Here is a 13,345-nt window from a genome sequence, read left to right as displayed (position 1 = left end):
TTCCCCCCCAAAAAACCCTTTTTCCCTCAAACCACTTTTTCCCGCCAAAACCCCCCTTTTGTCCCCCAAATTCCCTTTTCCCCAAAACCAACTTTTTCCCCCAAACCCCTTTTCCCCCCAAACCCCTTTATTTCCCCCAAACCTCCATTTTCCCCCCAAACCCCCTTTTCCCCCCAAACCCCTCTTTCCCCCCAAACCCCCTTTTCCCCCCAAACCTCCATTTTCCCCCCAAACCCCTCTTTCCCCCCAAACCCTTTTCCCCCCAAACCCCCTCTTTCCCCTCAAACCTCCATTTTCCCCCCAAACCCCTCTTTCCCCCCAAACCCCTTTTCCCCCCAAACCCCCTTTCCCCTCAAACCTCCATTTTCCCCCAAACCCCTCTTTCCCCCAAACCCCCTTTTCCCCCCAAACCTCCATTTTCCCCCAAACCCCTCTTTCCCCTCAAACCTCCATTTTCCCCCCAAACCCCCTTTCCCCCAAACCCCCTTTTCCCCCCAAACCTCCATTTTCCCCCAAACCCCTCTTTCCCCTCAAACCTCCATTTTCCCCCAAACCCCTCTTTCCCCTCAAACCTCCATTTTCCCCCAAACCCCTCTTTCCCCCCAAACCTCCATTTTCCCCCAAACCCCATTTCCCCCAAACCCCTTTATTCCCCCAAACCCCTTTTTCCCCCCAAACCCCTTTATTCCCCCAAACCCCTTTTCCCCCCAAACCCCTTTTCCCCCCAAACCCCTTTATTCCCCCAAACCCCTTTTTCCCCCCAAACCCCTTTATTCCCCCAAACCCCTTTTCCCCCCAAACCTCCATTTTCCCCCCAAACCTCCATTTTCCCCCAAACCCCTTTCAACCCCCTTTTCCCCCCAAACCCCTTTTCCCCCCAAACCCCTTTTTTTCCCCCCAAACCCCCTTTTCCCCCCGAACCCCCTTTTCCCCCACCTGTGTGGCTCCCGCGAAGGTGGAGACGACGCTGACAGCGGCTCCTTCGGGGCCATCGAGGGGCGACTCTGTCACCTGAACCACCCGGTAGGTGACCTGGGGGGGACACGGGGGGACAGGGGGGGCATGGGGGGATATGGGGGGATATTGGGGATATGGGGGGACATGGGGGACATGGGGAGACATGGCGGGGATATGGGGGACATAGGAGATATGGCGGATATAAGGGGACATGGGGGGATGTGGGGGGACATGGGGGGATATGGGGGACATGGGAGATATGGCGGATATAAGGGGATATGGGGGGATGTGGGGGGACATGGGGGGACAGAGAGGAGATATGGGGGACATGGGGGACACATGGGGGGGTGACAGGAGGGGACACAAGGGGGGACACATGGGGGGACATGGGAGGAGATGAGGGAACATGGGGGGGACATGGGGGACACATGGGGGGTGACAGGAGGGGACACAAGGGGGGACACATGGGGGGGACACATGGGGGGACACATGGGGGGGACACAAGGGGGGACATGGGAGGAGATGGGGGACATGGGGGGACATGGGGGGACAGGAGGGGAGATGGGGGGACATAGGGGAGACATTGAGGGAGATGGAGAACAGGAGGGGACATGGGGGAACATGGGGGAACATGGGGGGTGACAGGAGGGGTGACAGGAGGGGACACAAGGGGGGATATGGGGGGGACAGGAGGGGAGATAGGGGGACATGGGGGCATGGGGGGAGATGGGGGAGATGAGGGGAGATGGGGGGACATGGGGACACATGGGGGGACACATGGGGGGGTGACAGGAGGGGATACAAGGGGGGACATGGGAGGAGATGGGGGTTACAGGAGGAGATATGGGGGGACATGGGGGAGACATGGGGGGGTGACAGGAGGGGACACAAGGGGGGACACATGGGGGGACGTGGGAGGAGATGGGGGAACATGGGGGGAGATGGGGGGGACAGGAGGGGAGATGGGGGGACATGGGGGGGTACATGGGGGTCACGGGTCAGCCCCACCCCATAGCTGCCCCCCCACCTGCCCCCCCATAGGTGCCCCTCCCACCCCATAAATGCCCCCCCAACAGTTGCTCCCCCCATAAGTGCCCCCCCAATAGTTGTCCCCCCCATAGGTGACCCCCCAATAAGTGCTCCCCCATAAGTGCCCCTCCCATAGTTGTCCCCTCTCCAATAAGTGCCCCCCCCATCTGCACCCCCCATAGGTGCCCCCCCCAATAGTTGCCCCCCCTCCATAGGTGCTCCCCCCAATAGGTGCCCCCCCCCATAGGTGACCCCCCAATAAGTGCTCCCTCCAATAAGTGCCCCCCCCATAGTTGCCCCCCACATAAGTGCCCCCCAATAAGTGCTCCCCCATAAATGCCCCCCCATAGGTGCCCCCCCAATAGTTGCCCCCCATAAGTGCCCCCCCAATAAGTGCTCCCCCATAAATGCCCCCCCCATAGGTGCCCCCCCAATAGTTGCCCCCCCAATAAGTGCTCCCTCCAATAAGTGCCCCCCCATAGGTGCCCCCCCAATAAGTGCTCCCCCATAAGTGCCCCCCCATAGGTGCCCCCCCAATAAGTGCTCCCCGCATAGGTGCCCCCCCAATAAGTGCCCCCCCCATAGGTGCCCCACCCCATAGGTGCCCCCTCCAATAGGTGCTCCCTCCAATAAGTGCCCTCCCATAAGTGCCCCCCCATAAGTGCCCCCCCAATAGTTGCCCCCCCAATAGTTGCCCCCCCAATAGTTGTCCCCCCCATAGGTGACCCCCCCAATAAGTGCTCCCCCATAAGTGCCCCCCCCATAGTTGTCTCCCCTCCAATAAGTGCCCCCCCCATCTGCACCCCCCCATAGGTGCCCCCCCCGAATAGTTGCCCCCCCTCCATAGGTGCTCCCCCCAATAGGTGCCCCACCCATAGGTGACCCCCCAATAAGTGCTCCCTCCAATAAGTGCCCCCCCCCCATAGGTGTCCCCCCAAATAGGTGCCCCCCCCAACAGGTGCCCCTCCAATAAGTGCTCCCTCCAATAAGTGCCCCCCCATAAGTGCCCCCCCAATAGTTGCCCCCCCAACAGTTGTCCCCCCCATAAGTGCCCCCCCCATAGTTGTCCCCCCTCCAATAAGTGCCCCCCCCATCTGCACCCCCCCATAGGTGCCCCCCCCGAATAGTTGCCCCCCCTCCATAGGTGCTCCCCCCAATAGGTGCCCCCCCAACAGGTGACCCCCCAATAAGTGCTCCCTCCAATAAGTGCCCCCCCCCATAGGTGTCCCCCCAAATAGGTGCCCCCCCCAACAGGTGCCCCTCCAATAAGTGCTCCCCCATAGGTGCCCCCCACAATAGTTGCCCCCTCCATAGGTGCCCCCCCAATAGTTGCTCTCTCCATAGGTGCCCCCCCAATAAGTGCTCCCCCATAAGTGCCCCCCCCATCTGCACCCCCTATAGTTGCCCCCCCATAGTTGCCCCCCCATAAGTGCCCCCCCCAATAAGTGCCCCCCCCAATAAGTGCCCCCCCTCCATAGGTGCCTCCCCATAAGTGCCCCCCCCATCTGCACCCCCTATAGGTGCCCCCCCCCATAGGTGCCCCCCCATAGGTGCCCCCCCCCACCTGTCCGCCGTTGCTCTCGGAGCGGAATTGGTACTGGAGGGCGGCGTCCCCGAAGCCCCCCGGGACGGGGACACTGGCGATGGCCACCGCCGCCTCGGAGCCCGGAGAGGCCCCCCCTGCGCGGGGGAGGGGGGTCACCACCGTGCACCCCAAAACCCACCGACACACCCCCAAACCCCTTTGATCCCACAAAACCCCCTTTCACCCCTCCACTCTGAGCCCCCCCAAACCCCTTTGATCCCCCCAAACCCCCTTTCACCCCTCCACTCTGAGCCCCCCCAAACCCCTTTGATCCCCCCAAACCCCTTTGATCCCCCCAAACCCCCGAGACACCCCCAAACCCCTTCAATACCCCCAAACCCCTTTGATCCCCCCAAACCCCCGAGACACCCCCAAACCCCTTCAATACCCCCAAACCCCTTTGATCCCCCCAAACCCCCGAGACACCCCCAAACCCCTTCAATACCCCCAAACCCCTTTGATCCCCCAAAACCCCCGAGACACCCCCAAACCCCTTCAATACCCCCAAACCCCTTTGATCCCCCAAAACCCCCGAGACACCCCCAAAACCCTCTTTTGCCCCCCCAATCTGAGCCCCCCAAAACCCTTTGATCCCCCCCAAACCCCGAGACACCCCCCAAACCCCTTTGATCCCCCAAAACCCCTGAGACACCCCCAAACCCTATTTGATCCCCCTAAACCCCTTTGATCCCCCCCAAAACCCCCTTTTGCCCCCCTGAGCCCCCAAAACCCCTTTGATCCCCCCCAAATCCCCTTTTGCCCCCCCACTCTGAGCCCCCCAAATCCCTTTGATCCCCCCAACACCCCTCTGATCCCCCAAAAACCCCTTTGATCCCCCCCAAACCCCTTTGATCCCCCCAAAACCTCCTTTTGCCCCCCAGTCTGAGCCCCCCAAACCCCTTTGATCCCCCCAAAACCCCAAGACACCCCCCAAACCCCTTTGATCCCCCCAAAACTCCCTTTTGCCCCCCCGACTCTGAGCGCCCTAAACCCCTTTGATCCCCCAAAACCCCCTTTTGCCTCCCCAATCTGAGCCCCCCAAACCCCTTTGATCCCCCCAAACCCCTTTGATCCCCCCAAAACCCCCTTTTGCCCCCCACTCTGAGCCCCCCAAACCCCTTTGATCCCCCCAAACCCCCTTTGATCCCCCCAAACCCCTTTGATCCCCCCAAAACCCCCTTTTGCCCCCCACTCTGAGCCCCCCAAACCCCTTTGATCCCCCCAAAACCCCCTTTGATCCCCCAACCCCCCTTTGATCCCCCACTCTGAGCCCCCCAAACCCCTTCGATCCCCCCAACACCCCCTTTTCCTCCCCCAAACCCCCCTTTTCTTCCCCCAAACCCCCTTTTTGCACCCCAAACCCCCTCTTTTCCCCCCAAACCCCATTTTCCTCCCCCCAAACCCCATTTTACCCCTCCAAAACCCCCTTTTTCCCCCCCAGACCCCCTTTTCCCCCCCGACCCCCCCTTTTTTTCCCACCAAACCCCCCTTTCCCCCTCCCCAACTTTTGGGGTCCCCCCTCACCCTCTTGCAGCTCGACGCTCTCCTCGGGTTCTTGGTTTTTCTCTTGGCTGAGGGGGGGGGGCAAAGCTCAGGACCCCCTTTGGACCCCCAATTTTTGGGGTCCCCCCTCCACCTTTTACCCCTCCTCATCCCATTCTACCCCCCCTTTATTTTAGGCTTTCCCCTTCTTTTTGGGGATCCCCTCCCCCCTTTTTGCCCCCCCCCCATTCCCCCCCCTTTTTGGGGTCCCCCCTCCCATTTTAGCCCCCCTTTTAGGGTCCCCCCTCGCATTTTGGGGTCCCCCCTCCCATTCCCCCCCCTTTTTGGGGTCCCCCCTCCCATTTTGGGGTCCTCCCTCTCATTTTACCTCCCCCCTTCCCATTTTTCCCCCCCCTTTTTGGGGCTCCCCCCCCCCCATTTTTGCCCCCCCTCCTCCCATTTCCCCCCTCCTTTTTGGGGTTCCCCCTCATCTTCCCCCCTCTTTTTGGGGTCCACCCCCCATTTTACCCCCCCTCCTCCCATTCCCCTCCCCCTTTTTGGGGTCCCCCCCATTTTACCCCCCCTCCTCCCATTCCCCCCCACCTTTTTGGGGTCCCCCTCCCCATTTTGGGGTCCCCTTCCCCATTTTACCCCCCCTCCTCCAATTCCCCCCCCCCTTTTTGGGGTCCACCCCCTTTTGCCCCCCCTCCTCCCATTCCCCCCCCTTTTTGGGGCCCCCCTCCCCATTTAGGGGTCCCCCCCCATTTTTATCCCCCCCTCCTCCCACTCCCCCCCCTTTTTTGGGGTCCCCCCCCCGTTTTTGGGGTGCCCCCCCTCACCTTGGGGCAGCGGAGCCGGACGCCGATTCCAGCCCGGGGTCGAGCATGTCCATGGGGGGGGGGGGGGAGGCACCCACTTTTTTTTGGGGGGGCCCTGAGAGTTTTGGGGGGTCCCTGGGGGTTGGGGGGGGCCTAAATGGGGGGTCCTGAAGGGGGGGGGGCGAGGGGACCCCCAGTTAAAGGGGGGGGTCCCTAAAAGGGGGGGGTAAGGAGAGGGGGGGGTCCCTAAAAGGGGGTTCAGGGGGGGTTTAAGGATGGGGGGACCCTAAAAGGGGGGGTAAGAATGGGGGGGGTCCCTAAAAGGGGGTTCAGGGGGGGTAAAGGGGGGGTAAAAAAGGGGGGGATCCCCTAAAAGGGGAAAAAAAGGGGGGGTTAAGGGGAAAGGGGACCCGGAAAGGGGAAAAGGGGGACCCGGAAAGGGGAAAAAGGGGGGATTTAAGGGGAAAGGGGACCCGGAAAGGGGGAAAAGGGGGACCCGGAAAGGGGAAAAAGGGGCGATTTAAGGGGAAAGGGGACCCGGAAAGGGGAAAAGGGGGACCCGGAAAGGGGGAAAAGGGGGGATTTAAGGGGAAAGGGGACCCGGAAAGGGGGAAAAGGGGACCCGGAAAGGGGGAAAAGGGGGGATTTAAGGGGAAAGGGGACCCGGAAAGGGGGAAAAGGGGGGGGAAGGGGGATCCGGAAAGGGGAAAAGGGGAAAAGGAGGGGGAGGGGGGACCCGGAAAGGGGAAAAGGGGACCCGGAAAGGGGAAAAAAGGGGGGGGTGGGTGTTAAGGAGGAAAAGGGGGGGTCCTTAGGGGCTGGGGGCGGGGCTGCTGTGGGGGAGGGGTGGGCGCTGCCCCTGCCCCCCCCGCCCCCCCCCGGCCGCGCGGATCACGGGGCCAAACACCCGAGTCACGTGATTATTTTTTTTGGGGGGGGGGTTGAGAGAGAGAGAGAGAGAGATATGATGGGATGGGAACCCCCTCCTCCCCCCCTCCTCCTCCTCCTTCCTCCCCCCCCCGCCCCCCCCCCCTTGCCTTCACCACCTCTTTTTCTTGGGGGGGGGTTTAAGCTCTCTTTTTTTTTTGCCCCCCCCCCCCCGGTTTTTTTTTTTTGGGGGGGGCTCTTTTTGGGGGGGTTGATTTTTAGGGGCCCCCCCCAAAAAAAATCAAAAGAAGAAGCGGCGGCTCCGGAGCGATCGTGGCGGCGGCGGCGGTGGAGCCCGAGGAGGGGGGGGGGAGGGGAAAAAAAGCGGGGGGGGGAGGGGGGGGGGAAGGGAGGGGGGAGGGGCAGGGCCGGAAGGGAGGGGAGGAGCATGCGCAGAGGGAGGGAGGAGGGGCGAAGGACCCGGATGGGAAGGAAGGGGGGTGTTAGGACCCGGGGGAGGCGCTGTGAGAATGGGAAGGGGGCGCTAAGACCCAGCGGAGACCCTGTGGGAATGGGGCACTAGGACCCAGCAGAGAGATAATAGGAGAGGGGGCAGCTAGGACCCAGCAGAGCCCCTGTGGGAATGGGGCACTGGGACCCAGCGGAGACCCTGTAGGAGTGGGGCACTAGGACCCAGCGGAGACCCTGTAGGAGTGGGGCACTAGGACCCAGCGGAGACCCTGTAGGAGTGGGGCACTAGGACCCAGCAGAGCCCCTGTAGGAGTGTGGCACTAGGACCCAGCAGAGCCCCTGTGGGAATGGGGCACTAGGACCCAGCGGAGACCCTGTAGGAGTGGGGCACTAGGACCCAGCGGAGACCCTGTAGGAGTGGGGCACTAGGACCCAGCAGAGCCCCTGTAGGAGTGTGGCACTAGGACCCAGCAGAGCCCCTGTGGGAATGGGGCACTAGGACCCAGCGGAGACCCTGTGGGACTCGGGAAGGGGGGGCACGAGGACCCAGCGGAGACCCTGTGGGAGTAGGGCACTAGGACCCAGCGGAGACCCTGTGGGAATGGGGCACTAGGACCCAGCAGAGACTGTATAGGAGCCCATAGCACCCGGAAGAACCCCTATAGGAACAGAGAGAGGGGCTCTAAGCCCCAGGAGAGACCCTGTGGGAATGGGGAGGGGCACTAGGACCCAGCGGAGACCGTGCGGGAATTGAGGGGGGGCACAAGGACCCAGCAGAGAGCCAATAAGAGAGCGGGGCACTAGGACCCAGCAGAGCCCCTATAGGAATGGGGCACTAAGACCCAGCGGAGACCGTGTAGGAACGAAAAGGGGGAGGGCTGTAGGACCCAGGAGAGACTGTACAGGAGAGAACCGGGAGAACCGTTATAGGAACGGGGACACGGGCTCTAGGACCCAGCAGAGCCTCTATAGGCGCCCATAGCAACCGGAAGAACTTTTATAGAGCCGGGAGAGGGGCACTAGGACCCAGCGGAGACCCCATAGGAACGAAGGGTGGGGCTCTAGGACCCAGGGAAGCCCCACAGGAACAGGGAGAGGGGCTCTAGGACCCAGGAGAGACCGTGTAGGAGCCCATAGCACCCGGAAGAGCCTTTATAGGAGCAGGGAGAAGGGCACTAGGACCCAGGGGAGCCCCTCTAGGAATGAGGAGGGGCACTAGGACCCAGGAGAGACCGCAAAGGAGCCACTATAGCACCCAGAAAAGCCTTTATAGGAATGGGAAGAGGGGCTCTAGGACCCAGCGGAAACCGCATAGGAACGAAAGGGGTGGGCTCTAGGCCACACGGGAGCCCCTATAGGAGACTATAGGGGCTCCCGGAAGAACCCTTATAAGCAGGGAGAGAGGTTCTAGGACCCAGCGGAGACCCTATAAGAATGGGGAGGGGGCACTAGGACCCAGCGGAGACCTCATACGAGGGGGAGAGGGCTCTAGGACCCAAGGGAGCCACTATGGGAATGGGGAGGAGGCGCTAGGACCCAGCGAAGACCCTATGGGAATGGGGGGGGGGGGCTCTAGGACCCATGGGAGCCCATATATGAGCCTATAACACACGGAAGGGATCTAATAGGGACAGGAAGAGGGGCTCTAGGACCCAGGAGAACCCCTACGGGAAGGGAGACGGGGCTCTAGGACCCAGGAGAGACCGTACTGGAGCCCATTGCACCCCGGAAGACCTTCTATAGAAATGGCGAGGGGGCACTAGGACCTAGCGGAGACCCCATAGGAACAGGGAAAGGGGCTCTAGAACCCAGTGGAGCCTCTGTAGGAATGGGGAGGGGCTCTAGGACCCAGGAGAGACCGCAGAGGAGCCTATAGCACCCGGAAGAGCCCCTATAGGAGCAGGGAGAGGGGCTCTAGAACGCAGGGGAGCCCCTATAGGGACTGGGAGAGGGGCTCTAGGACCCAGGAGGTCCCCTATAGGGATCGGGAGAAGGGCTCTAGGACCCAGGAGGTCCCCTATAGGGACTCGGAGAGGGGCTCTAGGACCCAGGAGGTCCCCTATAGGGTCTCGGAGAGGGGCTCTAGGACCCAGGAGGTCCCCTATAGGGACTGGGAGAGGGGCTCTAGGACCCAGGAGGGCCCCTATAGGGACTGGGAGAGGGGCTCTAGGACCCAGGGGAGCCCCTATAGGGACTGGGAGAGGGGCTCTAGGACCCAGGAGGGCCCCTATAGGGACTGGGAGAGGGGCTCTAGGACCCAGGGGAGCCCCTATAGGGACTGGGAGAGGGGCTCTAGGACCCAGGAGGTCCCCTATAGGGACTGGGAGAGGGGCTCTAGGACCCAGGGGAGCCCCTATAGGAACTGGGAGAGAGGGCAGTGGCGTGGTCCGGGTGGATGTGGGCGTGGCCATGGGGCAGAGGGCGTGGTCTTGAGGCAATGGGCGGGGCTACAGTGGAGATTACTCGGTGGTGGGCGTGGCTATGAGACGGTGGGCGTGGCCACGGCATCAAGGCGGTTGGCCGCTGGGCTGTGGGCGGGGCCTTGAGGCCATGGGGTCCCTCTAAGAGCCCCCCAGGACCCCTTTAGGGACCCCCCAGAACCCCTTTAGGGACCCCCAGGATCCTTCCAGAAGCCCCAAACCCCCTCAAGTGACCCCCAAAACCCCTTTAGGGACCCCCAGGATCCTTCTAGAACCCCTAAAACCCCTTTAAGGATCCCCAGGACCCCTTTAGGGACCCCCCCAGAACTGATCCAGGACCCCCAGAACCTCTCAAGGGACCCCCAGAACCCCTCTGGTGACCCCCAGGACCCATTTTGGGACCCCCAGAACCCCTCAAGTGACCCCCAGAACCCCTTTAGACACCCCTTTAGGTCTCCCCCGAACCCCTTTAGACACCCCAAAACCCCTCTAATGACCCCCAGAACCCCTTTAGACACCCCAGAACCCCTCAAGTGACCCCCAGGACCCCTTTAGACACCCCAAAACCCCTTTAGGGCCCCCCAGAACCCCTTTAGATACCCCCAAACCCCTCCAGTGACCCCCAGAACCCCTTTAGAGCCCCCCAGAACCCCTTTAGACACCCCAGAACCCCTTTAGGTCCCCCCAGAACCCCTTTAGACACCCCAAAACCCCTCTAGTGACCCCCAGAACCCCTTTAGACACCCCCAAACCCCTCCAGTGACCCCCAGAACCCCTTTAGAGCCCCCCAGAACCCCTTTAGACACCCCAGAACCCCTTTAGGTCCCCCCAGAACCCCTTTAGACACCCCAAAACCCCTCTAGTGACCCCCAGGACCCCTTTAGACACCCCAGAACCCCTCAAGTGACCCCCAGAACCCCTTTAGACACCCCAGAACCCCTTTAGACACCCCCAGAACCCCTTTAGACACCCCAAAACCCCTTTAGGGCCCCCCAGAACCCCTTTAGATACCCCAAAACCCCTTTAGGTCCCCCCAGAACCCCTTTAGACACCCCAGAACCCCTCTAGTGACCCCCAGAACCCCTTTAGACACCCCAGAACCCCTCTAGTGACCCCCAGAACCCCTTTAGACACCCCAAAACCCCTCCAGTGACCCCCAGAACCCCTTTAGACACCCCAAAACCCCATCTGGTGACCCCCAGAACCCCTTTAGACACCCCAAAACCCCTCCAGTGACCCCCAGAACCCCTTTAGAGCCCCCCAGAACCCCTTTAGACACCCCAGAACCCCTCTAGTGACCCCCAGAACCCCTTTAGACACCCCCAGAACCCCTTTAGACACCCCAAAACCCCTTTAGGGCCCCCCAGAACCCCTTTAGATACCCCAAAACCCCTTTAGGTCCCCCCAGAACCCCTTTAGACACCCCAGAACCCCTCTAGTGACCCCCAGAACCCCTTTAGACACCCCAGAACCCCTCTAGTGACCCCCAGAACCCCTTTAGACACCCCAAACCCCCTCCAGTGACCCCCAGAACCCCTTTAGACACCCCAAAACCCCTCCAGTGACCCCCAGAACCCCTTTAGACACCCCAAAACCCCATCTGGTGACCCCCAGAACCCCTTTAGACACCCCAAAACCCCTCCAGTGACCCCCAGAACCCCTTTAGAGCCCCCCAGAACCCCTTTAGACACCCCAGAACCCCTTTAGGTCCCCCCAGAACCCCTTTAGACACCCCAAAACCCCTCTAGTGACCCCCAGGACCCCTTTAGACACCCCAGAACCCCTTTAGGTCCCCCCAGAACCCCTTTAGACACCCCAGAACCCCTCTGGTGACCCCCAGAACCCCTTTAGACACCCCAAACCCCATCTGGTGACCCCCAGAACTCCTTTAGACACCCCAAACCCCATCTGGTGACCCCCAGAACCCCTTTAGACACCCCAGAACCCCTTTAGACACCCCAAAACCCCATTAGTGACCCCCAGGACCCCTTTAGACACCCCAGAACCCCTTTAGACACCCCAAACCCCCTCTGGTGACCCCCAGGACCCCTTTAGACACCCCCAGAACCCCTTTAGGTCCCCCCAGAACCCCTTTAGACACCCCAAAACCCCTCAAGTGACCCCCAGAACCCCTTTAGACACCCCAAAACCCCTCAAGAGACCCCCAGAACCCCTTTAGACACCCCAAAACCCCATCTGGTGACCCCCAGGACCCCTTTAGACACCCCAAAACCCCTTTTGGTCCCCCCAGAACCCCTTTAGACACCCCCAGAACCCCTCAAGTTACCCCCAGAACCCCTTTAGACACCCCAAAACCCCTTTAGGTCCCCCCAGGACCCCTTTAGACACCCCAGAACCCCCTTAGGGTCCCCCCAGAACCCCTCCAGAGACCCCCCCGGGGTGGGGTGTCAGCATTTTGGGGTGCCCCCCCCCCCCTTCCAGGCTGAGCGGCGCTGGGGCCGCGCTGTTCATTTGCTCAGTAATTAACGGTCATTAACTGGGGGGGGGGGAGGGGGGGAACGGAGGCCAATGGGGCACCGGGAACCTTTAACCCCCCCAAAATCCCCCTTTTCCCCCCTTTATTCCCCCTTTATTCCCCCTTTATTCCCCCCTTTATTCCCCCTTTATTCCCCCCTTTATTCCCCCTTTATTCCCCTTTATTCCCCCTTTATTCCCCCTTTATTCCCCCTTTATTCCCCCCTTTATTCCCCCCTTTATTCCCCCCTTTATTCCCCCTTTATTCCCCTTTATTCCCCTTTATTCCCCCTTTATTCCCCCCTTTATTCCCCCTTTATTCCCCCTTTATTCCCCCCTTTATTCCCCCCTTTATTCCCCCTTTATTCCCCCTTTATTCCCCCTTTATTCCCCCTTTATTCCCCCCTTTATTCCCCCCTTTATTCCCCCTTTATTCCCCCCTTTATTCCCCCTTTATTCCCCCCTTTATTCCCCCCTTTATTCCCCCTTTATTCCCCCCTTTATTCCCCCTTTATTCCCCCTTTATTCCCCCTTTATTCCCCCTTTATTCCCCCTTTATTCCCCCTTTATTCCCCCCTTTATTCCCCCCTTTATTCCCCCTTTATTCCCCCTTTATTCCCCTTTATTCCCCCTTTATTCCCCCCTTTATTCCCCCCTTTATTCCCCCTTTATTCCCCCTTTATTCCCCCTTTATTCCCCCCTTTATTCCCCCTTTATTCCCCCCTTTATTCCCCCTTTATTCCCCCCTTTATTCCCCCCTTTATTCCCCCCTTTATTCCCCTTTATTCCCCCTTTATTCCCCCTTTATTCCCCCCTTATTCCCCCTTTATTCCCCCCTTTATTCCCCCTTTATTCCCCCTTTATTCCCCCTTTATTCCCCCCTTTATTCCCCCTTTATTCCCCCCTTTATTCCCCCCTTTATTCCCCCTTTATTCCCCCTTTATTCCCCCTTTATTCCCCCTTTATTCCCCCTTTATTCCCCCTTTATTCCCCCTTTATTCCCCCTTTATTCCCCCTTTATTCCCCTTTATTCCCCCTTTATTCCCCCCTTTATTCCCCCTTTATTCCCCCTTTATTCCCCCTTTATTCCCCCTTTATTCCCCCTTTATTCCCCCTTTATTCCCCCTTTATTCCCCCTTTATTCCCCCTTTATTCCCCCTTTATTCCCCCTTTATTCCCCCCTTTATTCCCCCTTTATTCCCCCTTTATTCCCCCTTTATTCCCCCCTTTATTCCCCCTTT

The 13,345-nt window shown here is 60.4% G+C and overlaps 1 protein-coding gene across 1 annotated transcript in view; it reads right to left on the bottom strand.

Moving 5' to 3' along the window:
- Positions 1 to 6,004, bottom strand: part of LOC128849934 (upstream stimulatory factor 2-like) — a 57,832-nt gene extending 51,828 nt beyond the window's left edge. Inside the window, exons 1-4 of the mRNA XM_054052667.1 lie at positions 5,893 to 6,004; positions 5,096 to 5,142; positions 3,551 to 3,666; positions 937 to 1,032 (exon numbers count right to left, since the gene is read on the bottom strand). Coding sequence (XP_053908642.1) covers positions 937 to 1,032; positions 3,551 to 3,666; positions 5,096 to 5,142; positions 5,893 to 5,945 — 312 coding nt within the window. The 5' untranslated portion in view covers positions 5,946 to 6,004. The remainder of the gene's footprint in view (positions 1 to 936; positions 1,033 to 3,550; positions 3,667 to 5,095; positions 5,143 to 5,892) is intronic.
- Between the last annotated feature and the right edge of the window lie 7,341 nt (positions 6,005 to 13,345).

Source organism: Cuculus canorus, chromosome 35, assembly GCF_017976375.1.
Source record: "Cuculus canorus isolate bCucCan1 chromosome 35, bCucCan1.pri, whole genome shotgun sequence".
Taxonomy (NCBI): Eukaryota; Metazoa; Chordata; class Aves; order Cuculiformes; family Cuculidae; genus Cuculus; species Cuculus canorus.
The sequence above is the reverse complement of the archived record's forward strand: the minus strand, read 5'-3'. Positions and strand labels throughout refer to the sequence as shown.